The sequence below is a fragment of the Panthera leo genome, chromosome D1 (assembly GCF_018350215.1).
Source record: "Panthera leo isolate Ple1 chromosome D1, P.leo_Ple1_pat1.1, whole genome shotgun sequence".
Classification (NCBI taxonomy): Eukaryota; Metazoa; Chordata; class Mammalia; order Carnivora; family Felidae; genus Panthera; species Panthera leo.
Window position 1 is genome coordinate 110,962,519 of NC_056688.1, and position 27,602 is coordinate 110,990,120.

The 27,602-nt window shown below is 61.7% G+C and overlaps 1 protein-coding gene across 5 annotated transcripts; it reads left to right on the forward strand.

The window, feature by feature from the left end:
- Positions 1-23: 23 nt before the first annotated feature.
- On the forward strand, positions 24-26,605 carry IGHMBP2 (immunoglobulin mu DNA binding protein 2). 5 transcript variants are annotated; one of them, XM_042903952.1, is made up of 16 exons: positions 24-170; positions 2,637-2,806; positions 6,115-6,298; positions 6,532-6,629; positions 8,199-8,362; positions 10,591-10,791; positions 12,376-12,523; positions 13,942-14,116; positions 16,746-16,928; positions 17,265-17,383; positions 17,803-17,897; positions 18,832-18,955; positions 19,781-20,626; positions 22,376-22,762; positions 22,838-23,010; positions 25,595-26,605. In XM_042903952.1, the coding sequence occupies exons 1-16, from the start codon at positions 85-87 to the stop codon at positions 25,790-25,792; spliced, it is 3,351 nt and encodes a 1,116-aa protein (XP_042759886.1). In that variant the 5' UTR covers positions 24-84; the 3' UTR covers positions 25,793-26,605. The 5 variants fall into 5 exon arrangements, with proteins under 5 accessions (XP_042759886.1, XP_042759887.1, XP_042759890.1 ...); XM_042903953.1 differs by lacking the exon at positions 22,376-22,762; XM_042903955.1 differs by lacking the exon at positions 2,637-2,806 and having other exon boundaries at positions 101-170.
- Positions 26,606-27,602: the final 997 nt, after the last annotated feature.

Here is a 27,602-nt window from a genome sequence, read left to right on the forward strand (position 1 = left end):
GTCGACGCACCGGGCCCGGCCGGGAACGCCGCCGCGCGCCGCAGCGGGACCTCTGCCGCCGCGGGCCCGGGCCGGGCGGCGGTCATGGCCTCGGCGGCTGTGGAGAGCTTCGTGAGCAAGCAGTTGGACCTGCTGGAGCTCGAGAGAGACGCGGAGGTCGAGGAGCGCAGGTACTGGGTGGGCCGGCCGGGATTTGCCCTTCTGCCCCCTGAGTCCCGCCCGCGGAGCTGTGTGTGTGTGTGTGTGTGTGTGTGTGTGTGTGTGTGTGTGTTTGCGGGGGGGGGGGGGGGGGGGGGCTCGGCCGCCTCTGGAGATGCGACCCTGTCGCCTCCCGGGCGGCCGTACCGGTTTGGGGCCTTCAGGAAGCCCTTTCTTCTTGGCCTGGAGCCCCCACCCCCGAACTTCCAGTCCCAGGCCTTGCCCCTGCCCCCAGCGCGTCCTCAGCCCTTCTCTCTTTCGGGGCCGGGCGGGTGGGAAAGCGCGACGATGCGGCCTCCTGGGCCCTGGTCTGGGTAGGGGACGGGCCTGGCTTTGGGCGGGGGGTGAGGGGGTGGGGGAGGTGGGCCTGGCTTTGGGCAGGGAGTGGGCCTGGACCTGGGCCAGGCGGGGGGAGGGGGGGAAGGGGGGAGTGGGGAGTAGTGGGGGGGGGGCAGGGGGTGGGCCTGGGCCTGGGCGAGGGGGGTGGGGGGTTGTAGGCCTGGCTTTGGGCAGGGAGTGGACCTGGGCCTGGCACCCGGGGGAGTGGGGGAGGTGGGCCTGGCGTTGGGCAGGGGGTGGGCCTGGGCCTGGGTGGGGAGTGGGGGGGGGGGTGGAGGGGTGGGGGAGGTGGGCCTGGCTTTGGGCACGGAGTGGGCCTGGACCTGGGCCTGGGCGGGGGGGATGGGGGCGTGGGGGTGGGGGAGGTGGGGGCGGTGGGGGAGGTGGGGGAGGTGGGCCTGGCCTTGGGCAGGGAGTGGGCCTGGGCCTGGGCCTGGGCAGGAGGTGGGCTTGCCTGGACCGTTACTTCCAGCTGGGCACACTCATGCTGTGTGTGCGGAAAGGGCTGTGCAAGCTCGGATGGAGACCAGCTCCCCCTGGGGAGGGTGAGGCTAAGGCTGGCTCTGGGGACAGGTGGTGCCTGAGCAGAAAAACAGGAGTGAAGGTTTCCTGGATAGAAGAGGAAGGAGAGGAGCCTTGAGGAGCCTTCCTGGATGAGATGGCAGGGCAGCCTTGCACCTGAGGGTGCGTGCCATAGAGAGCCCGGCTTGCTTCTCAACGCGAATATTCACTTAGCTGAAGAAGTAACAGCCAAGGCTTATGGAGGCTCACTGTAAATGCTCTTTCCAGACCCTCGTTCCTTCAAACCTCAGTGTTCTTCTCATTTGGTGCCCGAGGAGGCTGTGACAGAGCGGTTCAGTCACTTGCTCAGGGTAACAGGTGGAGTCAGGACCGGAGGCTAGGAGTCTGATTCCAAGGTCTGCACTGCAGACATCGATGGGCTTTGCTTTGTGTGTGGCTGTGTGACTTTGCAGGCTACGTCTCTGAGCCTTAGAGCCACCTCGCCTGTGAAGTGGGATTATTCCCACCTCATGGGTTTGCTGTGAGCACAAGATGGCCTGCTGTCAGGCGCCCAGCTCAGTGCCGGGCGCAGTGAGCACCCACAGAAGGGTAGGCATCGGTCAGATTGAGAAGGGTCTTGGGGGTGAGCTTGTGTTATATTCCGTATGCAGAGGCCGGCTCTCCGCACAGGTAAGAGGGTGGGGTGTTCACCTTAGAAATAAAACAGCCAGTTCCTCTCCTAGCAAGATGGGTTTATTCATAACAGCAGAGGATTGCAGTTCTGGACATGGAATCTGTGGCCTAAGCTCTAGGCTAGTGCAACCAGGGAAGGGGAGGACCTTTATTTTGTGGAGGAAGGAGTTGGGAGGGGTCGTTCTGAACTGAAGTCCGTTACAGAAGGGGCACGAGTTCGGGAAGACGGCCGCTTCTCGCTGGCTGCGTCCAGGGGTAGTGGATTTCTTGTAGGAGTTGCAGGGTGCATCATTCCTGTTGTGGGATGGTCTGGCCCCTTTGCTGTGGGGGGTCTGTCACTGACAGTTCTGGTCGCTGACATCTGTAGGTGCAGCTCCCCCTTCTGGCCTCCCCGCTGCATTTCAGTGAGGTTTCCTCTTCGTTTTCACGGGTGGGGGGAGGGGAGGTGGGTGAATAGATTTGTGTTTTGGGTGGATTGCTTGGGTGCTGCTGCTGGGGACCGGACAGGGCAAGCCCCAGAGGTGAGGCAGTTAGGAGGCTCTGTCTAGTCCAGACGATGTAGTTGGTGTGGGTTGAACCAGGGTTATGGTGGGGAGGATGGAGGCAGAGGCGGATTCGTGAGGGTGCAGATGGCGGGGGTGGGGGGTGGGTGGGGTGGGGGGGGTACGATGGACTTAGTGACAGGTGGGAACCAGGATATGCGGTCAGAGCAGAGCAGGGCCAGCGCGTAGCTCTACCGGCAGGAGGATGTGGGGGAGCCCGATCTGAGGGGCTTACTTGGGGTCTTACTTGGTGCCTATGCACAGATCTTTGTGTCTCTCTCCCTTTTTCCTTCCTCCCGTATGGGGGGAAATATAAGCTGGTGGGGCGTAAGTATTGAACTCTCAGTGTTGGGTATCTTCCAGGTCCTGGCAGGAAAACATCTCTCTGAAAGAGCTCCAGAGCCGAGGGGTCTGTTTGCTGAAGCTGCAGGTGTCCAGCCAGCGGACCGGGCTGTACGGGCGGCTGCTGGTCACCTTCGAGCCCAGGAGATGTGCGTCTGCCACGGCCCTTCCCAGCAACAGCTTTACTTCCGGTCCGTGCGTCTGTGACGTAGGCATATGTTGTTTACTGCTCGCCTCCCGACTGCGACTTTCGCTCTGTAAAGGCTGGGTTACGCATGGCTGATTGGGGAATACAGCATTGCGGTGAAGGCCCTTTAGTTAGATATTCGCCAGTCACGTGGCTTTTTGGCAGTCTAGGTCAGCACCGTCCAGACGGCAGCCACTGGCCACACTTGGTCATCGAACACTTGAGACGTGGGTCGCGATTGCCGCAGGCATACCGTGCACACCCGGTTGGAGATTGAGTACACACACAGATGTCTGGACTATCTGAAGAGTGACTTTTTTTTTTTTTTTTTTTAACATTTTATTATTTATTTTTGAGAGAGAGAGGCAGAGCGTGAGCGGGGGAGCGGCAGAGAGAGAGGGAGACCCAGAATCTGAAGCAGCTCCAGGCTCCGAGCTGTCAGCCCAGAGCCCGACGCGGGGCTCGAACTCATGAAACGTGAGATCGTGACCTGAGCCCAAGTCAGATGCTTAACCGACTGAGCCCCCCAGGCGGCCCGGAAGAGTAATCTTTTGGAAACCCGACTACTTGTTGAAACGGTGTCTGTCATATATCGGATGAAGTAGATCATCATTAAAATAAGTCGACTTGTTTCCTGAAGATTATTTTTTTCACGGCTACTAGAAAGGGCAGAATTACGCGTGACCGTCGCCGTGCGTGTCTTGGGCAGCTGGGGTACAGCACGTCTCCTTCTGTATTCCCACAGCCTCTCATGCCGAGCGTGTTCGGGGCACCCTTGGGCCGGCCCTGCCCGAGAGAGCAGCGGCCGGGAGGAGCCGGACTTGCTCTAGAAGAGTCCGCCTTGTTTTGGTGGCGACGGGCTTTTGATTTCATATTCGGGTTTCCCAGACTCCTGCCCGCGGTTGTTGGAGTGGTGGCTGGAGTTGGAGATGGGGGGACAAGGGGGGCTGCTGGCTGCAGTCCGGTCTCCCGTGTTCTTGTTAAGCGAGCTAGAGCTCACCACTGCCTGCCCGCTGCCGACGGGCCTGGGGGCGCCTTGGCACATTTCCTCCTGGCCGTCAGGGTTGAACGTCCATGCGGGGGTTGTAAACTCTGAAAACCAAAAGTGAAAACGCATCCAGTGGCGTATACGGTTAGCAGGCATCACGGAGTGGGATCCACGAGGTTGGCGAATGGTTCGGAAATGGGAGTCAGGGAGTGGCAGTTGGGCGCGAAAGGATCCGGCTGAGAATCTGCCGCGTGGCCGAGGCTGTGGGCCAGACCCGGGTGGAGCTGTTAGTTTCTCGTCTTCGGAAGAGCAGTTTTAAGGCTCAGCTTAGAAATGTAAATTCCTTTTTTTTTTTTTTTAATTAAAAAATTGTTTTAATGTTTTTATTTATTTTTGAGAGAGAGAGGTGGGGGGGAGAGAGAGAGACAGCGTGTGAGCAGGGGAAGGGCAGAGAGAGGAGGAGACACAGAATCCGAAGCAGCTCCAGGCTCTGAGCTGTTAGCACAGAGCCCGGCGCGGGGCTCGAACTTGTAAACTACGAGATCGTGACCTGAGTCGAAGTCAGACGCTTAACCGACTGAGCCACCCAGGCGTCCCTAGAAATGTAAATTCTGAGATGGATCCTATTCAGGGCACTAGTGGGGAGGTCACGGTAGAGACGGGGTCCTCTGTGCTCAGCCCCATGGGCGCACAGACAGAACTGGACTCTGCCCCTGGGGGATTGTTGCCACCTGCTGTCTGTCTTTATAAAGTTGGGGAGAACACAGAGAAAAGGTTTAAGGTGCGGGTGAAGCTCATTGCTTGAAGAAAAACAGCGCGGGGTCAGTGCGTCTGGTGCCTGGTTGACCTGGGGCACACACTTTCAGACACGGAATGAATGGGATGTAAGCGTGTGGGTGGCTCTGGCTTTATCTCAGAGTGGAGTCTGTTTTGGTCGGAATGTCTCCCCTTCCAGGTGATGAAAACCCAGGCCACGCTGGCTTGGGCGAGAAAGATTGCGTTGGTTGTGATGCTAGAAGGTTGGCTTCAGGGCCCACGGGAGGTCGCTCAGACTTCTCTCCGTTTCTTGGCTTTGCCCTGTCCTGGGGTGGCTTCCTTCTCAGGCGACACAGGATCGCAGTTATAGCCCCCATGTGCCCTCAGGGTTCTGGTCCAGCTGGACAGAGGGAGGGCCTTTTTGCCAGGTGCAAGCAATAGTCTCACCGTGTTCAGGGGGCTCATCTCTGAGCAGTCACTGTGGCCAGGGACGTGGCAGCAGTGATTGGCTGAGGTGTAGGTTGTGTGCTCCGTCCCTGGCATCAGGGAAGCCCCTCAGAGTCACCCAGCGGGTGGGCGAGTCACCCGACAGTTACTGTGGGAAGTGGGGAAGTCCGTACTTGGGTGGGCAGCAGATGACCTCTGTCCCCCCGTTGGTGCTCACGTTCTGCCTGGAATGTTCTCCTCTAGATGTGCTCGTGGCCCCCGCTTCGTTCAGGGCCCATCCTGCTTACCTGTGGCCACTCAGGGCCCCTTGCCATACCCTGTTTCTAAAATGACACGCTGGGGCGCCCGAGTGGCTCAGTCGGTTATGCATACAACTCTTGATTTCCGCTCAGGTCATGATCTCACAGTTCATGAGTTTGAGCCCCGCGTCGGGCTCTGTGCTGACGTTGCGGAGCCTGCTTGAGATTCTCTCTCTCCCTCACTCTCCGCCCCTCTCTCACTTGTGCATGCCACCTCTCTCTTTCCCTCTTTGAAAATAAAAAAATTAAAAATAAATAAAATGACACCCCCGTCCCTCTCCATCCCCTCCTGGGCTGCATAATACCTTGAAACCTCCAGTGCTGATACGTGTGTCTTATTTCTAATTGGACCAGCGCCTAGAACAGTGCCTAGCACAGAGTAGGCACTTCAAAAGGTTTTATTGACTGGCACGTTTGTCCTAATTTTTTTGTTAAAAATTTTTAAAAAATATTTATTTTTGAGAGAGAGATTGAGAGAGAGGGGGACATAGGATCCGAAGTGAGCCTGGTGCTTACAGCAGAGAGCCTGATACGGGGCTCGAACTCATGAACTATGAGATCATGACCTGGGCTGAAGTTGGACACTTAACTCACTGAGCCACCCAGGTGTTGTCCCTGGCGTGTCTGCTTTAAATAGTTCATTGATCTCAAGTCAACTTTTGTACGTAATTTAGATGTCAGTTAAACTTTTTTACTGCTATTGATTTCATTTCTAAAGAAAGTTAACAGGGTATTTGAAATAATGCTGGAATTTATCATAGAAAATAATTCACCGTTTAACTTGGCTCAGTGTTTGTATAACCGGAGTCTCTGTTCCTGCAGGAGATATAGTGGGTCTGTATGACGAAGGCGGTCAGCTGGCCACGGGGATCCTGACCCGGATCATGCAGAGATCGGTCACAGTAGCCTTTGATGAGTCCCATGATTTCCAGCTGAGCTTAGACCGAGAGCGTGCCTACAGACTGTTAAAACTCGCCAATGACGTCACTTATAAGCGGCTGAAAAAGTAAGGGCGAGTGAGCCTGGGAATCACATGTTCTTTTTCCTTTAACGTGGCTCACTCACCCTGGCCGCCTGTCCTGTGGTGGAAAGGAGTGCAGTCGAGTTGAGTCTGGAGTCGTTCGGTGCCCCTCCCAGGGGGTGGTGGCTGCAGGTGGCTGTGCTGGGACAGGGGCTCGGGCACTGAATCAGTGGCTGGTTTTCACCCAGCTCCTAATTCTCGTTTTTCTCCCTTGGCAGAGCTCTCATTACCCTAAAGAAGTATCATTCTGGCCCCGCGACCTCCCTCATAGAGGTCGTCTTCGGTGGATCACCCCCCAGTCCTGCCAGTGAAACACGTAAGAGCCTTTTCTTCCCCGGTCGACGAGATCACTCCGGAAATACTGAGAGCAGAGTGAGCTGGGGTGTTTCAGCAAGAGGTTGAGGATGTACAGTTGGAGGGAATCTCTGTGTCTTGTTTTAAATTTCTTTGAGTGACTCACGTGAACCGGACTGTCCAGCGCTCGGTGCCAAGAAGCAGCTCGTTCCATCGACTTTCCAACGTTCTTTCGAGTGTTCCTAAATACATCGTTTTAAAATGTGAGGATGTTCTAGCTCAGTGATCCACGAAAATACGTGATGGCTGGGTATAGCGTTTGCCCAGTAGTATTTTTTGTTTGTTTGTTTGAAAAGTCTCCGTTCTAAGTGCATTTTGTTCCTTTTTCGGCATCTTTCAAGCTGCACGTGTTCTGGTCTTTTCTTTTTTTTTTTTTTTTTTTTTTTTAAATTTTTTTTTCAACGTTTTTTATTTATTTTTGGGACAGAGAGAGACAGAGCATGAACGGGGGAGGGGCAGAGAGAGAGGGAGACACAGAATCGGAAACAGGCTCCAGGCTCCGAGCCGTCAGCCCAGAGCCTGACGCGGGGCTCGAACTCACGGGCCGCGAGATCGTGACCTGGCTGAAGTCTGACGCTTAACCGACTGCGCCACCCAGGCGCCCCTGTTCTGGTCTTTTCTACGTACAGACACACGTACACGCACACGCTCCCCTTCCTCGCCTGCACTTTCTCATACCCCTCAGTGGTCTTGAAGAGCCTCAGTTTTGAGGGGGCTTGTTGCCTCCCCAAGCACCGCCCGTGATGTCACCCTCGTCCATCTCCTGACTCGGCAGCGCTCGGTCTGTCCCTGCCGCCTGGGGTGGCGGGGCTCATTCACGCCCTCGTGATGCCGTGCCAGTAGCCTTTAAAGATGTGGCTGCCATATGGTACTTCTCCAGATTCTGAAAGCACTTACGTCTCAACGTTTTATTCTGTCACCTATTTATCGAGAGGCTGCTATGCGCGGGAAAAACTGAATTAGAAGTTTATTTGCCGTGTTTTAAGGAGCAGGCTATGTGGTGGTTATGGCAGGTGTCCCTGAGGAAAAGGGATGCGGTTCCAAGAGGTGGGGCGCGCTGGGACTTCGGGTCAGGTGATCGCTGCTGCTTGCCAAGCTGGTTTCAGTCTGGCCTGCCTCGACCAGGGCGCTGTGCCCGGGAGCTGTGCTCACTCAGGGGTCGGGTGCCCTCCGGCGGGCGCTGGGGGCAGAGCTGGACGCCCAGGGCCCGCTCTCGGAGCACACGGCACACGAGGGAGATACTTGGCGGTGGCTGGAGGCCGCGTGTAAGCGAACGGGCGTGGCTGGGTTCCGGTGAGACCGGACGGCCGAAAGCGGGCAGCAGGCTGGCTGGGGCCCGTGGTCCACAGCCTGCCGCTTCCTGTTCTGGGAGGAAGCTTTTGGAGACAAAGCAGGTGGGTTCTGTGTTGACGGGCTGATGCCCGGGGAGACCCAGGAGGCTGGTGCGCGCTTCCTTCCACCCGCGCCGTCCGCAAGGAGGAGGCACCGGGGGGTGCGGGGCCCCAGCCTGACCGTGTTGCCCCTCCCGCAGAGCCGCCGCCGTTCTGTAACACCTCCCTGGACGCCTCCCAGAAGGAAGCCGTCTCCTTTGCGCTGTCCCAGAAGGAACTTGCCATCATCCACGGGCCTCCCGGCACTGGGAAGACCACCACTGTGGTCGAAATCATCCTTCAGGCTGTGAGACGGGGCTTAAAGGTGGGCGTGGGTGCCAGAGCCCCGACAGGGCGAAGGGGTTCCGCGCGCCCGGCTCGCGGGTGCTCAGCAGTGTCCTCGCCTGCGCTCTGGGGTTGGTCAGGAACGTTCCCGAGCGTGGACTGATTGGGCGTGGGGCTGGGCCCTGGCGGATCTCCGACAGCTGCAGGGCGCCTGGGAAGGGCACACGCTCGGGAGCATCGGTCCGCAGGGTCCCGCTCGGCGCGCCTGCTGTGCCCGCGCTGTGCGCAGGTCTGTCCGTGCCCTCAGGAGCTCTGCGGTTGGTCGGGGGAGACAGACGTGTTGCCGTTAACGGGCGCGCTGCCCGTGTGTGGTGCCCAGATGACTGATTTCCCGAGATGTGGAACGGGGTGATTGTATGCTGTTATTCACGCACGTTTTCAGTGGTCCCGACGGGGTCTTTTGTCCTCGTGTGCATCCACGTGAGTCCTCGTGGGTTCTGAGCCCGTGGAAGACTTTGGAAAGTCTTTCTCGTTTAGACACGTCAGATGGTGATGAGAATTAGAGCGATGATGGTCAACGCTTGACTTTTTACGACGCAGTTCTCCTGAGCGCTCTCTGCGTGTTCACTCAGGTCGGGGCAACCCTGGGTGCTGGGGACCGTTGGCACCCCCAGGTCCCAGAGGAAAGCAGGCACTGAGGTCCTGTGCCCCGGTCACAGTGCGTGGCAGGGCCAGGATTGGAACTCGGCAGACACGCTCCCCAGAGCCTTTGCTCCGTACCTCACGCTTCTCCGCAAGGCAGAGCTGCCGTCGAGAGCGTAGGGAGGTCTGTCACTTGGTCACGGGGCTGTCCGGTGGCTTCCGCCAGGTGAGTGGCACTTGAAAACTGGATGAATGACCATTCGCTGGTGGGAAGCAGGTCTGGTGGTTTGATCGGATGCCTTCCGTTTCCATAAACGGTGAAACAGGACATGCTCATGCTCACGCTCGGGCCCCCGGTGGGGGTGAAGGCGATGGGGTGGGGGTTGGGGGGGGGGCGCCTGCCACCGAGGCTTGTGTGTGTGCGGGGGGGCTCTCCTCTCCACCTCCTCTGCCAGCTGCCACGTGCTGCTTTTTGTTTTTAAAGTTTATTTATTTTGAGAGAGAGAGAGAGAGAGAGAGAGTGTGCGTGCGTGCCCGTGAAGGGGAGGGGCAGAGGGAGAGAACCCCGGAAGGCTTCTCACTGTCAGTGCAGAGCCCGATGCGGGGCTGGAACTCACGAACCGTAAGATCGTGACCTGAGCTGAAATTAAGGGTCGGACGCTCGACCTCCTGAGTCCCCCAGGAGCCCCCGCCACCTGTGTTTCATGGTGGAACTTCAGGTTTTTCTTTGCTGATGGAAGGCACTACAGGAGAGTTCTAGACGCAAGATTGAGCCCATCAGAAAGATTTTTCCCTCGTACCACTTTGTGAGTTGATAAAGTGATTTCATTGGTAAGAAGCTGGATGCTTCAAACCTGATAATTTCAGAGCACACTTTAATCTTTGAGTCCTTTTTTTCCCCCAGTTGCCAATTATTTAACATTTTTGGTATTTTGGTCACTGGTAGTTGTTATTTAGAAAAACTTTTTTTTTTTTTTTAATATTTTATTTTATATTTGAGAGAGAAAGAGAACGTGAGCAGGGGAGGGACAGAGAGACAGAGGCAGAATCCGAAGTAGGCTCCAGGCTCTGAGCTGTCAGCACACAGCCCGTCCTGTGGTTTGAACCCAACGAACCATGAGATCATGACCTGAGCCGAAGTCGGAGGCTTAACCGACCGAGCCCCCCAGGTGCCCCTCAATAGTTCTTAAGACCAAAGTTCCAGATACTGTGTCAGTCTGCGGTCATGTGTTCTTTTTTAAAAAAAAAAACATATTTTTAAATGCTTATTTTGCATGCGAGAGTGTGCGCACGTGTGTGTGGGCGGGGGAGGGGCAGAGAGGAAGGAGAGAATCCCAAGCAGGCCCTGTGCTGCCATCACAGGGCCTGACTCAGGGCTCGAACTCCCGAACTGTGAGGTCATTACCTGAGCCAAAAATCGAAGGTTAGACGCTCCCCTGACTGAACCACCAGACGCCCCTGTAGCACGTGTCCTGTGGGGCGTGTCCACTCATGCTTGCGTCTGCGTGTTTATGCGTTGACACGACCTCTTGTACACGCTCCGATCCTCCTCCCTTGGTCTTGGTCCGTTTTAGCGGGAACTTGAGTGGTTAAAGAAGTCACCGAACGCGAGCCTTGCTTCCCCAGGTGCTGTGCTGTGCCCCCTCTAACGTCGCCGTGGATAACCTGGCAGAGCGGCTGGCGCGGTGTCAGCAGAAGGTCCTGCGCCTCGGGCACCCCGCCCGGCTGCTGGACTGCATTCAGCAGCACTCCCTCGACGCCGTGTTGGCACGCAGCGACAGCGCCCAGATCGTCGCAGACATCAGAAAGGACATCGATCAGGCCTTCGTACGTCCCTCTGTGTGCCTTCTCATCTGAGGTCTCTCCCGGGAGACATTTCTGTCTGTGTTTCTCTTGCTTTTTTTTGGCCTCCGTCAGCTCCTCTGAGAATTTCAAACATTAGGGGGCACCTGGGCGGCTCAGTCGGTTAAGCGTCCGACTTCGGCTCAGGTGATGATCTCATGGCTTCATGGGTTCAAGCCCCGCATTGGGCTCTGTGCTGATGGCTCGGAGCCTGGTACTTGCCTCGAATTTTGTGTCTCCTTCTCTCTCTGTCCTTCCCCAGCTCGTGCACTCCCTCTCTCTCTCTCTCTCTCTCTTTCAAAAACGAACATTTAAAAAAAATTTCAGATATCAGGATGGCCCATTAAAAAATTTTTCCCCCAAGTTTTACTAAGAAAGGAAGGGCTGCCTGTTTTTGGTAGAGACTTGTACTCGGCATCTCGTAGGGACTCGACTGTTGTCAAGGTAGTTGCGTGAGTAGGTGGGGGGTCGTCTTCAAGAGGACCTCATCGGATCTTGCTGGCTGGGTCACGTCGGCAAGAAAATACCCAGCGGCCTGAGAATAAAAATTCAAAAAATATTCATCCTCCCAGTCTCTGGTCCATTTTACACCCTCCCTGTGGAAGAGACGCAGCAGGCAGTGGGTCAGGCGGAGACGTGTTTCTTCTTGCAGTTGGGGCTCTGGAACTCCGTGGTCCTGTGACTTAACGTCCGCTCGGTTTGCTCACTGTCAGCCGGCCTCACGGCCTCACGTTGGCGTGGCCTCCTCCGTGTCCCCGCCCCACAGGGCTGTGAGTCAACCTTCCCGCGGGCCTGCGGGATAGTGGGATGGCTCACGGGATGCCAGCGTGGGCCCAGCAGAGGTGGGGACGAGTTGAAAACATGTCATTCAAGGGTACAGGTGGCGTGGGAATGTGCAGCGATGGTATTTCCTCCGTTGCAAATGCGGATGATTTCACTTCTTGTTCCTGTTTAATCAGTGCTTTCGGGATCTTCTCCGTAAGGGAGGCGCAGTAAAACCCCTCTGCCAGCCCTGGAAACCCTGTGCTCCAAAGCAGGAACCACAGATAAGGAAGGATGTCTTTTTTAGTATTGCAGGAAGTTGGGGCTTAGCTAAGCATTTTATGGGCCCGGGAAGAGCTGTTACTCCCTTGGCAGATGTGGAGTGGAAACTGGCGTGCAGCCTCTCCTCTGTAAGCAGCGAAAAACCCAAATCCTGGGCTGGCAGGTGCTCTTCGTTGCACGGGCGTGTGTGGCAATTCCGTGCAGGGTCGGGCAGGGCCCAATTTCCGGTTTTGTGTGAGCTTACAGTTCAAGACACCATCTGCTTCGAGGACCTGGCCTTTGTCTCTCTGCCTCTGCCGGTGCAGGTGACAGCAGCTGTAAGGCCACAGAGGGCGTCAGGTGCTCGGTCACCTGCGTGTATCCGTTTGCTCCGTCGAGAAAGGTTTTTGACATCTTAGTGCCCCTCAAGGAACTTCACGCGGTGGACCCGCTGGTTGTAAACAGAAGCGCTTTGGGAGCGAGAAAGAGCTAAGCAGGTGCAAAGTCATGTCCAAATACTTACGTTTTCTTGGCTTTCCTTTGTAGTTGAAGAACAGGCAGACCCAGGATAAGAGAGAGAAGAGTAGTTTCTGGAACGAAATCAAGCTGTTACGGAAAGAGCTGAAGGAGAGGGAGGAGGCCGCCATGCTGGAGAGCCTCAGGTCGGCAGCCGTGGTGCTGGCAACGAACACAGGTGAGGGGGGCGTGCGCCCCGCTTCCGGGGGGCCCCCTTGACGGAGGCGCGGTTCCTCCCACAGGCTGCGGGGGGCGGGTTTGCATAAAACCGTCCGTCGGTGTTGGGTAGGGTTCCCAGGGAAGGCTTCGGGCCTGCGGTCTTCCTGTAAGGACGTTTCTCGAATCGGTACGGGGGCGCCCACATTCCTGCTCGTGGAGCCAGCTGGCGTCTTCCAAGGAATCTGTTTGTTGAGTCTACGTGATTGCATTTGTAGGTCTAGCATTCACTCTTTCCCCTTCTTTGACAGCGTGTAGCATCTCGGGCGACCTCACTTGTTTCCTTCCTGCTGTCGGTAATTTGACACTTTGTCAGGACAGTGATTAGCGGGGGCGTCCGGGCTGTGCAGGCCCGAACCCGCCTTCCAGCAAGTACCGTAGAGTCAAGTGCCTCCAGGGGCGCCTGGGTGGCTCAGTCAGTCGGTTAAGCGACCGACTTCGGCTCAGGTCATGATCTCGCGGTCGGTGAGTTCGAGTCCCAAGTACTTGTCAGTCTCCATAACTGCAGGAGCAAATTCCTTACAAAAAATCGCTATGTTATATTAAGGTATACGTATAACATCCCATAGGTTGTGTTTCGTGGTGGGTTGAGCGCCTGACTTCAGCTCAGGTCGTAATCTTAACGGTTCGTGGGTTCAAGCCCCATGTCGGGCTCTGGGCTGACAGCTCAGAGCCTGCCTCTGCTTCTGTGTTTCTGTGGAGAACCTAACTAACACAGGGTTTAGTTGGTTTAGTAGCCACTGGGTGGCCCAGCTGGTTGAGCGTCTGGTCTCGGGAGCCGTCCTGTGCGATACAGGCGGTGCCCACGTTTGTAGATGAGAGAGGTTCAGGGTTGGGGGCCCTGCCCAGGCTCACTGCTGTCTGTGGGGGTTGGCGCGGGGCCCGGGTCATCCTCACACGTGAGCTCTTGCCACGGCACTGCTGTTCCGAGGAGGAGCCGGGGCTGTGCTTTCGTGCCGTCAGACACACGGAGGCTTCCCCCTGGATGGACGTTCAGTTTACTGTTCGGTACGTCTGGGAGAGCAGCAGAGAGGGGAATTAATTAAGCTCGAAATTCAGAAAATGATACAGGAATAATACTTAGAAAAGAGACACCCTTCCGGGGACTTGGGCCCAGACCCAAGGGGGAGATCGATTCTGGCGATTGGACTGTGGGAGTGGCCCTTGGCCAGGGGGCCAGTGCTCACACTTAGACGCAGGTGGGCCGGAACGGGAGGTTTCTCGTGACCTTCCCCGTTTTTATTCTAAGACGCCCAGTGCTTCTCACACAGTCTTCATGCCAGGCTGGGTTCTGAAACCCCCGGCCCGTCGCGGCCTCGTCCGGCGTGGGTGCGGCCTCTGGCACCTTCTGTGAAGGCTCACGGTTCCGATTTCCACCAGGCGCTTCTCCCGACGGCCCTCTGAAGCTGCTGCCCGACGGCCACTTCGACGTGGTGGTCATCGACGAGTGCGCCCAGGCCCTCGAAGCCAGCTGCTGGATCCCCCTGCTGAAGGCCGGGAAGTGCATCCTGGCCGGAGATCACAAACAGCTGCCGCCCACCATCGTGTCCCCCAAGTAAGACCCCTGCCCGCGGCGCTCCTCGGCCCTCACCCGCCACCCCCTTCCGTCTCTCCTTGGGCGCAGCGGCCCTGACGTGCCCTCCTGCACGTTCCTGATGACAGCCCCTCGCGCCCGTTTTTTTTTTTTTTTTAGTGTTTATTTTTGAGAAAGAGAGTGCGCGCGTGAGTGAGCAGGGGCGGGGCAGAGAGACAGGGAGACATCGAATCCGAAGCCGGCTCCAGGCTCTGAGCCGTCAGCACAGAGCCCGACGTGGGGCTCGATCTCATGAGCTGGGAGATGATGACCTGAGCCGAAGTCGGACGCTTAACCCACCGAGCCACCCGGGCGCCCCAAGCCCTAGCACCCGTTTTATTGCGCGTACTTGTTTAGAGGTCAGGCGATCCCACCGTGTGCTCCTGAGGTCGGGGGTCGTGGCCGCCACACGCCTGTCCGTAGCGTCAGCACCCGGCGCCGTGGCCGGTCGTGCTGGTGGCACGGAGCTTCTCTGGTGAGGCCGGCGGGCTGATGTGCCCGTTCCCGCCAGGCGAGCCTTCCTGAGCCGAGGGAGGCGCCCCTGTGGGCGGGCCGGCTGGCCTCCGGGTTCGTTGGCGCACGGCCTGGCACGGGTTCTTCCAGTCCTGACCTGTAGGCGCGTCCTTTGACCTGGGCCACAGGGGGGTCTCTGTAGAGACACAGCGGTCCCTGCCGTTGCCTAGCTGCACTGGTCTTGCCACCCCTCCCGCACCGCTTCGGCCACACCGGCCTCTGTCCTTGCTGTCCCCGTCCGGACGGCTCCTTCCCGGACCCTGGGTGGCCATGCCCTCCCTCCACTCAGTACTTTCTCAGATGAGCCCACTTCGCGGGCTCCCGTGACCACCCCGCCTCAGCGCGTCCCCACTGCCGGCGGGTCCCTGCCCGCCCCCCGCCTCAGCGCGTCCCCACCCCCTGCGGGTCCCTTGTTACAGCTGCGCGTTCCTGAGCGCGCTCTGGCGGTGGTGCGTGTCTCTCTGTCCGTTCCCTGGCTGGTCCACCTAGAATGGAAGTCGTGTGCAGCCGGGACCACAGCCAGCACGTGGGTATCTCTGACCCAAGCGCGTCTCTAAGTGCACCCGGGACCGTGGCCGCTCCAGCCACCCCCGAGGCGGGGGGACAGGAGACTCCCAGAGCCCGGCGCCGGGGCTCTCCCTGCACGCAGGGGGCTTTCTTCTTGTCCCCCTGCTGCCTGGGCCCGGCCTCTCCTTCGGGGTGAGTGTGGACGGGCCGCGCTTGACCGCGGGACGCTCCCTACTTGTTCTGAGGTCCAGCAGCCCTCGGAGATGTGGGGGATGTGCCCATACCATGTCTGTCGGGTGGAGCCTTGCCGGAGGGGGGTGCGGCTCCCGGAGCGGGGGGGGGGCGTCAGGTCAGGATCCCTCAGAGAGAGAGGGTGTCCCATCCACGCGGTGTGGCTGGCAACCGGGGACTGCGTTTGGGAAGTTGGTCCTGGCCGGGGAACGGCCCCCGCGGTGGGAGTCAGCGTGCAGACTGCAGGACAGGAGCGGTCTGTTCCGGGGTCCCGGGGGTCCTTGAAAGACCGCGTTGTCCTCCACAGGCCTTTGTGGGGAGGACGTCTGGGGCTGTGCCCTTGGGAGCAGGGACCCTCTGTGTCTAGGGGGCAGAGTGTCAGGGGGAAACGTGCTGGGTGCTTCCGTGTTTGCCGTTGGGACCGGTAACCTCTTCACTCGCGTCTCTGGCGTCGTTTTTGGTGGACGCCTTTATCACAAAAGGTTAAGCGCGAGATCTTACGAGCTTCCGGGGAAGGGCCCCCGAGCTAGAATGAGCAAGCGTCCCCTGGTTTTAGTGTCACCCACGCGGCGAGAGCTGTGGTTAAGATGGCGACTCCGGAGATCGCTGGCTGGGCGGCCTTGAGCTGCTCCCTTCACCTCTCTGGTCGCACTCTCCTCCTAGGGAAGGGGCAAGCGCAGCGGTGACCCCCGCCTCAGGTTTTGTGGGCGTTAGGTTGACAAGTATCAGGGGTGCAGAGCGGCACCCGGGACGCAGGAAGCGCCCAGCACGTTAAGCTGCGGTTGTGCTTAGCAAGGGATTACTTGCGGCCGAGGGTATCGGCTGTGGAAAAGTTTACCCGTAGCAGCTCGCTGTTGCCGCTGCGCTAGATCATCACAGATGCGGACGAGGTAGGTTTGCGCGGGTTCGTTGTTCCGCGGTTCTGGAAATCAAAAGTCGGAAGGCTTCCTCGGTGGGTTCAAATCCAAGCGTGGGCAGGGACGGGTTCCTTCTGGAAGCTGCGGGGGAGGATTCACTTGTCGGCCTCTTCCAGCCGGCAGAGGGGCCGCCCCCTTCCCTCGGGGCCCCTGCGGAGCCCCCGGCAGCGACTCCCGCCCTCCGGTCCCGTCTTCTCTGCCCTGACCCTCTGAGGAGGAGCCCGTGGCGGCCCCGGGCCCACCTTAGCTTCGCGCTCGGAGGGTCACACGTTCGCAGGTCCCAGGCTCGGGACCCGGGCTTCTCTGGGGGCCGGTGTTCAGCCGAGCACGCCCTTCACTTTAGGCGGGGACCGGGGCGGAGCCGGGTCCCGAGGTTTGGGGGCCGGTGTCAGGCGGGACGGGGGGAACCCAGGCGCCCCTTCCCGGTTCCTCTCTCGGGGCAGGGCTGCGGCGGCGGGCCTGGCGCGCAGCCTGATGGAGCGCCTGGCGGCGGAGCGGGGCGCGGGCGTGGTGCGGACGCTGACGGTGCAGTACCGCATGCACCGGGCCATCATGCAGTGGGCCTCCGAGGCCCTGTACCACGGGCGGCTCACCGCCCACCCTTCCGTGGCGGGCCACCTCCTGCGGTGAGTGACCCGCTCGTGCCCTCCCCGGCCCGCCCTGCCGGGTCCTCGTGCCCCGGAGTCCCCTGTGTCCCCCGAACCACGCGCTGTGAAGACTTCAGAGGCGCCCCCGAGGCCGGTTTCCGGGAGGGGGGAGGGGGGAGGGTGGAGGGGGGAGGGGCCTGGCCCTGGGGAGCTCCAGCGGGGGGCGCTCGGTCTCCGGTGCTCCCGGGCTCCTCGTCCTCCAGAGGGAAGGGCCCGCACCAGACGGGGCGAAGGGAAGCGTCAGTCCTGTCGGGAGGGCCCCGGCTCTGCTTCGTTGCCCTGGCCTCACGTGTTCAGTGTCCGCCCGCGGTGCAGGGACCTCCCCGGGGTGGCCGCCACGGAGGAGACGGGCATCCCCCTGCTGCTCGTGGACACGGCCGGCTGCGGGCTCTTTGAACTCGAAGAGGAGGACGACCAGTCTAAGGGGAACCCTGGTGAGCCTGCTTGGGCAGGGCCAGCCTTTGGGTTTGGACGGACCCTGAGCTCCTCTGTGTGGACAGCAGAGGGCCTGCGATTGTGGACCTTAGCGGGGAGGTGGGGGGGTCCCCCGGTGAGCTGCGGGGTTCCGGCCGGACGGGAGCGCGCGGTGCCCTTCTCGGCGGGTGGCGCTGCTTCGGCGAAGGAGCCGGCCCGGGAGGGTGAACGGGGTGGTCCCTGCTCCCCCGAGGTCCCAGCCCGCCGGCTTGCACCCAACGTCACGGGGCCCACGTCCTTGCCGGCTCCAGCCGGCCGGCCTGCGACCCGGCAGTGCCCCAGGCCGACGCTGGGTCCGCTGGCCGGGGCGGGCGGAGTCCTGAAGAAACCGGCACCAACGAGGGCGTGACCTGGACCCCGCGGCCTGCTTGCTCCCCAGGCGAGGTGCGTCTCGTCAGCCTGCACGTCCAGGCCTTGGTGGAGGCTGGCGTCCGAGCGAGCGACATTGCCGTCATCACACCGTACAACCTCCAGGTGCGAGAGGGCCCCCCTCTGCCGGTGTCCCCGGGCTGCGGCTGACGGGAAAGGGGTGATTCACGGTCTCTTCTGACTGCAAACTCCAGGTGGAATCGACCACCTCACGACCGGATCCGGGGCTCACGTGACCTCAGCAAGAGCCTCTGTCCGTCCGTCCGTCCGTTTTACTTGCTCTAACTTGTCTGCCCCGCCCTGATGTCAACCTGCTTCCTTGGTTGGCTTTGTTTTCTGGCCAGCTTCCCGGTAGCCCTGTCCGGGGGCGCTGTCCTTACGGGGCGGCCCCGGGGACCGCCTGACCCTCCACGGCATCTCCCACAGGGTCTCAGCTTTGGATCTTCTGTGTCGGGCTCGGGTCCCCATCCCTGAGCTGGTTGCCGTGGCTGGTGCGGGGTCCTTGCCCACCTCTGGGCGGGGGCGCTGGCTGTGCTTCCTGGGACGAGCGTGGGTGGACAGGAAGATCGGGGTGCCGCCTGGAGGAGGGGTGGGGGTGGGCCAGCAGAACGACCCGTGCTCACTCCTTTCTTTTCTGCTCACGTCTTCTCTCTCGGCGCCTGTGGGCTTATCAGCAAAGCCCGTCTTCTTTGGTGGGAAAGACGCGGCCACGGCAGGGTGTCGTGGGGTCCGTGGGCGGGCTGCCACCCCTTCCCGGCGTGTGGACACCACACCAAGGGGCGTCTGAGGCAGGTGGCTGTCGTGAGCCAGAAGAGCTGGTGTGATGTCAGTGTTGGGGCGTGGGTCACGTCCGACCTGTTCACGCGCTGCCTTGTGCGTTCACGGACACCTGTCGGACAGCGGCTCTGGGGCTCTGCAGGGCTTCCGTGCAGTGGTTTTGGTTCTGCAGGCTGAGGCCCTCGGCGGAGTCCAAGGGCGGAGTGTCGGGGCCGCCCCGGCCTGAGCTGCGATGGGGACGCGGCCTTGCTTGGTGTTCCAGGTGGACCTGCTCAGGCAGAGCCTCGCTCACAGGCACCCCGAGCTTGAAATTAAGTCGGTCGATGGCTTCCAAGGCCGAGAGAAGGAGGCTGTGGTCCTGTCCTTCGTCAGATCCAATAGGAAAGGTACGTGGGGCTCAGCAGACTCCTCTGGGGAAGCACAGAGGAGGGTCATCCGGGGGTGCGTACCAGATTTCTGCTCCGGGCTGTGCAGGGCGGTGCGAGTGTGGCCTCCGTGAGCTCAGCATCGGGTGAGAGGCGGGCGAGAGAGCCGGCAGGCGTGGGGTGCAGTGAGGCCCTGACCGGAGCCGCCGGGGCCGGGAGGATCCCGAGGGGCTGCCTGTGAGCTGGGTGTTATGGGGGGTGGGGGGTAGGGCAGAGCTGGAGGCTGAGCAGCGTGCAGGTGCGGGTATGCTTGGCCCACCTGGCATCCTGCCCCGGGGGCGGGCGGCGGGGCTGAGGCACAGAGCCTGGCTTTTGGCCTCAAGGTGAAGTTGGCCTCAGGGCCTGGTGTTTCTGCCACTGGGGCTTGTGGGTCCTCCGTGTGGAGGGCGTGTGGGACCCTGAAAGGGCTTATGTGGGCTCTGTAAGGCGCTTTCAGTGGAAGGTTGAAGGCAGACAAGAGAGGTGGGGTAGACGGGGGACGGGGGAGAAGCCACTGGAGAATCCCCCTCGCTTTCCCGGGTCTCGGCTGCAGCCACCCCCTGGGCTGGGCGGAGGGAGGAGCCCGTACTTGGAAGTGACCGACGGTTTGGGGGTCCCACACCCGGACCGGGTGCCGTGGAGCCAGACCTGGGAAGCCGGGGTCGGGCAGCGGGGAGTCTGCGCAGGCCTGATGTCCCGGCGGTCGCCGGAGGGGGTGTCGGCTGATCCCCGCGGTGGGCAGAAGCGTTGATTTCCTGTTCCTCGGTCTCGGGTCTGCTCGGCCACTCACCGCGGCCTCGTTCGCAGGCGAAGTGGGCTTCCTCGCCGAGGACCGGCGGATCAACGTGGCCGTCACCCGCGCTCGGCGCCACGTGGCGGTCGTGTGTGATTCGCGCACCGTTAACAGCCACGCCTTTCTGAAGACCCTGCTGGATCACTTCACGGAGCACGGCGAGGTGCGCACGGCCTTTGAGTATCTCGATGACATCGTCCCTGAAAACTACTCCCACGAGAGTTCCCAGGGCCACGGCCAAGCTGGTGCGAGGCCCCGGGACCCGGCCGCGGCTGCCGGGAAGCCTCCTGGAAGCCGGCCGCGGGAGGGGGTCCAGGAGGCCCGGGCGGCCGCCGGGCTGCAGCGGAAGACGCCTGGCGGGAAGCCCTCGGGCCCTGAGGTCGGGTCTCAGCCCAGCCTCGACGGAGGCGGCCTCTGCCCGGAGGCCGCGGACGGCGGAGACCGCGCGGACCGCTTCAGGGCCGAGATAGCGGAGTTTGTGGCGAGTGAGAACACGCGGCTGGAGTTTCCCGCGTCCCTGAACTCACACGACAGGATGTGGATCCACCAGATAGCGGAGGAGCACGGGCTGAGGCACGACAGCACCGGCGAAGGGAAGAAGAGGTTCATAACCGTGAGCAAGAGGGCCCCGCCTGCCCCGCCGCCTCCAGCGGGCGGCCCCACGGCCCCCGGCCCCACGGAGGCGGAGCCCCCTCCCGGGGAGCAGAGCGGCCGGGACCCCCCGGATCTGAAGGCTCTGCACCTGGAAAGGCTGCAGAGGGAGAAGAGCCGGCGGGAGCCGCAGGCCGAGCAGGGGCAGCGGGCCTCGCGCTCAGGGCCGCGCAAGTTACCGGAGAAGAAAAAGAAAAAAGAAGCAAAAGGTAAGCGAGTTTACCTGAGGAGAGCGCAAGCTCGGTGTCCCCTTAACGGGGCGTTTGCCCGTTTGAAGTCCCCCACCCCATCCCCCAGAATTGGGACTTCCTCTTGGTGCCACGGCCCTGATTCCGCGTCCCGCGCCTTGTTTTTAATCGGTTAGGTGTGAGCTCCCCGAGGGCGGCGATTGGCCACAGTGGCCTCTGCCCCCCCCCCGGCTCATCAGGTGGGGCCTGGCAGGTAGGCAGCCGTCGGGGTGCAAGAGCCAGGAGGAGGGGACGAGGACTGCGTGCAGGAGCCCTCGGGCAGTTACGGACCCCCGTGCGGGCGGCAGCCTCGTTTGCTCACAGCCCAGCTCGCACGTCCGCCGTCCCGGGTCCCCATCCCAGGAAGGGGGCCACCTGCGTCCTGCGCTGCCCCTTGGGGCTGTTTGCTCTGCCCCCGTCCCGCGCAGTGGTGGGGCATCCACGGGCATGACGTGGATTTCCTGCAGACTCTGGGTAAAGTCGTACTCCCGCTGTTGTCCTCTGAGCAGGGCCACCGAGCGTTTCCTTCTTTCACTGAATTCCTGGGAGCAAAGCCGCGTGGGAATCACAAGTGTGATTCCTGGTCTGTGAAAGCACCGCAGAGCGGGGGTGCAGCCGATGTCGTTCTGGGGGACTTAGTGGCCTCTAGGCGCCCGGCCGTGTGCTGGGGAGCGAGGTCAGCCCTGCCGCCCAGGAATGGGTGTTCTGGCAGAGGGTGGAAATGTCAGGTGCCTCCTTAAACCACACCAAGAAGGTGCTGAGTGCCGTGCAGGGCAGATGCTGGGACGAGATGACAGGAGGACCTGGGAGAAGGTGTGTGGGGTGGTCAGTTGAGGACAGAGCATCCTGGAGAGACTTTGCCCCATGTAGGGGACGGTAGCACTGCTTAGTTTTGAAGCGTTCCTTCAAGCCGCCTCCCGATTTCGCCTTGCCGCTCAGGTCAGAGCGTGACCCAGCAGGACAGGTCCCCAGAGGCTGTGCCGAGGTCCCAGCAGCTGAGAAGCAGAGGCCAGTCTGAGCGGGCCCCTCGGGCCACGGCTGGGGGCCCCCGCGGGGAAGGGTGCCACTGAGTGATCAAGGGCTGCCTGTCCCTCTGGAGGGCTGGGGGAATGACAGGTGCTCAGGCCCGTGGTAGAAGCGGTCAGCGCTCTGTCGATGAGATCTCATTTTCCGGTTGGGGCCCGAACGCCGTCTGCCTGGTCCCTGCGGCGTGTCCCTTTCCCGAGGTTGCCAGTGAGCAGCCAGCACCTTCTCGGGCCTTCTCCGAGCTCCCCTGGTGCTGCTCCTGGGGCATCAGCACATCTGGCCCGCCTTGCCCTCTGTAGAGCTCGCCTTCTACCACGGCCCGTCCTGGGGGACGGGGAGGGGCACGTCCCCCTTCGCAGGTGGCCCTGCCCGGAAGGGTGGCAGTGGCTGCAGCGGGGGCACTGGGAGGCCCTGTGGTGTGCCGGCTGCCCCCCTCCCCCGTCCCCTCCGAGGCTGACCTGGCCCGTGTACCTGGCCCCGCGGTGCGCCTCTCGTAGAGAATCTGCTCGGGGAAACGGCCGCCTCGCCTTGTCGTGCCCGTCAGCCGCATAACTGACGAGAGCCACCCGGCTGGTGCCCCCCCTCCCCCCGCCGTGTTCCCTGCGTGTCTGTGTCTGCGTGTGCGTTTGTGGTGGGGGCGTGTGTCCCACAGAGTTACGGGTGCGTGTGACCTCGTGTTCTTTTCCACTCGTGAGCGTTCCGCAGGAACTTTCCAGGACTTGTGCGCACCTGGTCAGGAAGCTTACGGCCCCCTGGCGCTGGGGCCCGTGACTACGCCGTGGTTCACCTGGCCGTCCCGGGTACGGCAGCATCCGTTGGGTTTCGTTTGTGCAGTCGATGGCGTGAGGCGCGTTCTTGTCTTTAAACGTGCGCTCAGCGGAAGAGGATGTGCTTTCCAGAGGCGCTCTCCGTGGGCCGCCACTCCTTCCGGGGAGTCCGCACGGTGCTCGCACCTCCTGGCGGTGACGGTTACTAGCTCGCTGAGGAAGGGCCGCCCCGGGCTGGACGGACACCGGGCCGGACGGAGGGTCATTGCCTGTTCACTGAGCCCGAAGGCAGGAAGCTGGGCAGAGCGGCTCCGTGGGGGTGAAGGTGGGTCCAGCGGGGGGTTCTCGTCCTGCTTCTGTGTCCTTCCCCCCCGCGTGAGTGACGCTTTTCTTCCCCTAGGACACGTGGCCATAGACTTGCCCGGCGAGGAGGACTTCGACGCCCTGGTCTCGGCCGCCGTGAAGGCCGATAACACCTGCGGCCTTGCTAAGTGCACAGCCAGCGTCGCGACCCTGGGTCAGCTCTGCCTGCACTGTGGCCGCCGCTTCTGCCTCAGCCACCACCTGCCGGAGGTGCGCTGGCCCTGCTGGGGCTCGGGGCGCTGGGCGGGGGGACGGTGGGGCCGTGTCTCCGGGGCTCGGTCCTGGCCAGATGCGCTCCCGACAGAAAGGGTAGCGGGTCACGAGCACGGAGTCTTTTAAAGCGGACACAGACCTGGGCTTGGTTTCTGACGCATCACATTACAAACCTAGCCGGTGGGAGTTCCGGGCAGAGAGGATCTTGTTTAAGCGCGTTTGGGGTCTTTCGGTGGCATAGTAGAGGGGAGCTGGGGCCTCTGGCCCACGGTCTGAAACGGGCTGGCTGCCTGGCTGCTGCTTCATTCGTTCCTTGAGCAGGAATGGCTGGGATCTCCGCCCGGGGGGCACGGGCCGTGGGGACCTGGGTGTGAGAGCGGTGGATGGTGTCGGGTGCCGAGTGTGTGGAGGGAGGGCCTCTGGCAGCAGGGGTGGGGAGCTGGGCCGGGCAGGGCATGTGGGCAGGCCCCCGGGGAGGGGGCGCATGCATGCAGCTGGGAGCAGAGCAGGGGGCAGGGGGTCAGGGGTGGAGGCTGAGAGGGCCTGGCTCTGGAAGCTGCGGGGAGCGTTGGAGACCTGGCCGGGGTGCGGAGGAGGCCGCCGGCAAGGCTGGGAGGTCCCGGGGCCTCCCCTGGGGCGGGCAGTGGGGGGCGTGGAGGGGGCCCCTGGGCCCCTGAAGTGGTTGTAGGTGACGATGAGAAGGGGAAGGAGGGCGCACGGTGGCCCTGGGGTTTCTGGTTTGGGCCGTGGGAGGAAGGCAGTGGGGCTCTCGGAGGGAGAGGGAGGGGCGGGCACAGGGGAGGGATCGTGGCACCTGGGGCGTCACCGTCCTGGGCCACCTACGTGGGGGTCCTCACGGTGTCCCTACGCTCTGGGTCAGGGGTTGTAGTGCTTGCCCGCAGGGAGCTCTGCTGCCTCCGACCCTGGAAAGGGTCTCCTCCCTCCCCTCTCCCTCCCTCTTTTCCCCTCTCTCCCCCCTTCTCTCCCCTCCCCTGCTCTCTCCCACCTCCTCACCTCTTCTCCTCCTTCACCCTCTCTCCCTTTCTCTACCCCCTCCACACCTCTCTCTCTTTCCTTCCTCATCTTTCCCTCTCCTTCTCCCCCCTCTCCCCCTCTTCTCCCACCCTCCCCCTCCCCTTCTCCCCTACTTCCTCTCCTTCTCACTCTCCCTTCCCTCCCTTCCTCTCTCTTCCTCCCCCCCTTCTCTTCCCCTCCCCCCTTTTCTTTTCCTCCCCCTTCCCCTCCCCCCTCCCCCTCTCTCCCCTCCCCCCCTCCCCCCTCCCCCCTCCCCTCTCCCCTCTCCTTCTTCTCTTCCCCTCACCTCCTCCCTCATTCTCTTCCTCTCCCTCACACCCTTCCTCCCCTTCGCCTCCCCCCCTCCCCCCCGGCACATGCACACTTTCTCCACACACAGGTGTGCAGTCTGTCGATGCCTGTTGACAAAGCGTATGGTGTTCTAGAAAGATTTTCATCCAGAATGTTTAGAAATGGCCAGATGCCAGGTTTGGGAGGCCAGTGTGCGTTACTGGCACGGCCTGTGCTGGTCCCTGGTGCCGGGCGGTGGGAGCCCACAGGGGCGAGTGGACCGTGCGGTCCCCGTGCCTTCCGTGGAATAGCCCGTCTGAGCACGGATGCCGCTGCGGGCCGGGCCGCGAGTCTGTCTGCTCTGAGCTGCTCTGCGGGATGAGGCCCAGGGCTGGGTGGCAGGGACCTGGCCTCAGAACCTGCTCTGTCACCTGCTCCCTTTGTGACGTGGGCAAATTCACTTCCCCTCAGCCCTCACCGAGGTGCCGGGAGGAGCAGCAGGCCGGTGCTGGGTGTGGAGGAGGAGGGCCACCCGGAAGGGGCAGGAGAAGGGGACGCCCCCCCGAGTGGGGAGGGGACGGGCGCGGCACAGGGGTGTGGTGGGCTGTGCACAGCGGGCTGGGTGAGCCGCTGAGCTGTCTCTTCTGGGGCCTTGCTGAGTCCAAACTGGGTCCCACCCGGCAGTTCCCAAGGAGGCAGCCTTCATTTGTGCAACGGGGAAGCCCAGGCTTTCCAGAAGAAGCCGTGACTCACACACGTGGCACCGTGGCCTCGGTGCCCGGCGCTGGGGAAATGCTCAGGGGGCTCCTTCTGTCTTCCTTCTCCTTTCAAGAACAGAAGGGGTCATGTCAGAGCGTCCTCGAACCGCCGGGGCACGTCATTAGCTGATGCACGTTTTGGAGCTCCTGGGACGGGCCTAGCACTGGGGTCCGGTTAGAGAAAATGGCCTGTCGCCCGGAGCAGCCTGCTCGTGCTTTGGCTGCGTGCTCGTGGAAAGGCGGTGTGGCTCGCGGGGGCTCGCGCTCTGCTTTCAAATGCCACTGCTGGTGGCACACACAGGTGTGATGTCCCCCTGTCAGAGGACGGCGTGGCTAAGCCGAGGGCGGGGCTGGAGGCTGGGTGCGGGTGCTCCCTCCGGCCCCCCCAGCCCTGAACGTGCAGGATCCGGGTGCAGGAAGGGTAAGGAGCCCTCCAGGACCTCGTCCGGGGGCAGCAGGCAGAGTCGCGGGACCTTTGTCCCCACTTGGCTCAGCACCGACTGCTGTGTGCCCCCCAGATCCACGGCTGTGGGGAGAGAGCTCGTGCCCACGCCCGGCAGAGGATCAGCCGGGAAGGAGTCCTCTACGCCGGCAGCGGGACCAAGGACAGGTCCCTGGACCCAGCCAAGAGGGCCCAGCTCCAGAGGAGGCTGGATAAGAAGCTGGATGAGCTGACCAGCCAGAGGAAGAGTAAACGGAAGGAAAAGGAGAAGTGACGGGCTTGTGTCTCTGAAAGAACGGGTGAGGGCGAGCATGGCTGCCTTCTGCTTCCTTGTGGCTGCTCCCCGTGACAGCGTGCAACCCGACCCACCTGCCTGTGCCACGGCCATGTGGGGCTCGGGGTCTGGGGGAGAAAGGGTGGGCTCTTCTAACCTGACGGGAGGGTGCCTGGGCATGTGGTCAAGGCCAGGTAGCCCTCTCCCCGGGCGTGCCCACACCCTACCTCCTCCCCCTCACTGCCAGGACCATCGCCCGGTGCATTCTCTCCTTCCCGGTCAGAACCCCCCCCCCCCCCGCCGCCACCCCGTCTGAATCTTGGGGTGTTGCCATGAGGGTCACTAAGTTCCGTTGGAGACGTGCCTCTGTGTCCCCTGCCCAGGTCCGATGCCCCCTCAGGCTTTGTAAAAGTAAATCCTGTCAGGGCCCGGCCGGCTTTCGGCCCATCAGAGTGAGGGAGAGCACCCGAGAACTCAGCGCGCCTGAGATGGGCTCTGAGAATGTTCTCCGGGGCGCTCCTCCCGCACGTCCCCCTGCAGCTGGCTCACCCTCGTCCGTCCGTCTGTCTCCTGTCCCCTGTGGCTGCCGTGAGCCACCCTGTCCCGCGGGCGGCAGGCACAGCTCGGGCTGCACCTGCGAGGTCTGGAGGGCCCCTCGCGTGTGGCCCGTGCGGGCCCTGTGTGGGTGGAGGTCTCTGCCAGCTGCCTTATTGAAGAGAGCCTCAGAGGCACGTCCTGTTTTAGTCCCAGGGTGTTATTTGTGTAAACGGGGTAGAAATTATTTGAGAAAACAATAAAGACATACGCACATCACCCGGTGTTTGTTACGTGTTCACGGGGAACGTGCTGTCCCGTTTGCTCAGCGTCTCTTTCGTGGAGTGAGGGCCCTGAGCTCAGGGTGAGCTGACGTTTGCTCTCAGCTCTTGGCCTCCAGAAGGCATGAACTACACTCTGAGCGAGGAGGGGGACGCGCAGGGCCACTGCGGGGTGGGGGGGGGGAGCTTGTCCCGTTAACAGATGACAAGAGGAGGAAAAAATCCCCGTCCTACTTGCCTTTCTACCGGTTGGGACGAACGTTTGAAATCGGCAAGGTCGGAGAACCAGGCCGGGCTCCGTGGCAATACCGTGGCAGAGCGGCTGCCCCCCGAGGGAAGAAAGAGGGAGGTGCCAGAGATGCTGCCTCCCTGGGGGCCCGGGGGTCTGCCCTCCCCCTCACGTCCACCCGCCTGCTCTCGCCCGACTCGCGACGTCCTCTGCCTTCCTTCCACCAGCCCTCCCGGCCCCCCTCGTGCAGACCTTGCGTTCTCTGGCCCTGCGTGCCGTTCGTGTCTCGGCCTCCCTGACCGGGCGTTCGAGATGTCTGTGTCGTCCTCGGGGGCCTCCTAGGCCTTATCCCCGTGCCGCTGCCCCCCCCAACGCCGTTTATTCAGCACGTTTATTGCCTGTGTCTTCGGCGCCAGGCCCGCGTACGTGGGCCACTCTGCTTTGCCGGTGCTGGGCCACCGTCTCGTGGGGACAGCCGGTTCCCACACGCAGGACGGTCGGGTGCAGTCCTCACCGCCCCCAGCAGCCCGTGGCCGGCGGCAGGCAAGGAGATGACCGCAAGGTGGGGAGTTCCGTGCACACGACCCGCTGCTTCACCGTTGTTGACGGGCACAGAGGCGCTCTCCTGGCTGCTGAGGACGCTCGCTCGCTCTTCCTGTCTTTGTGGCCACGGCCACGGCAAGGCCAGGTTCAGGGACGGGCCAGAGTCCGGCCAGGGAGCATCAGGGTTCTGGCCTGCGCTCCATACGCAGATGCTGAGAAAGAT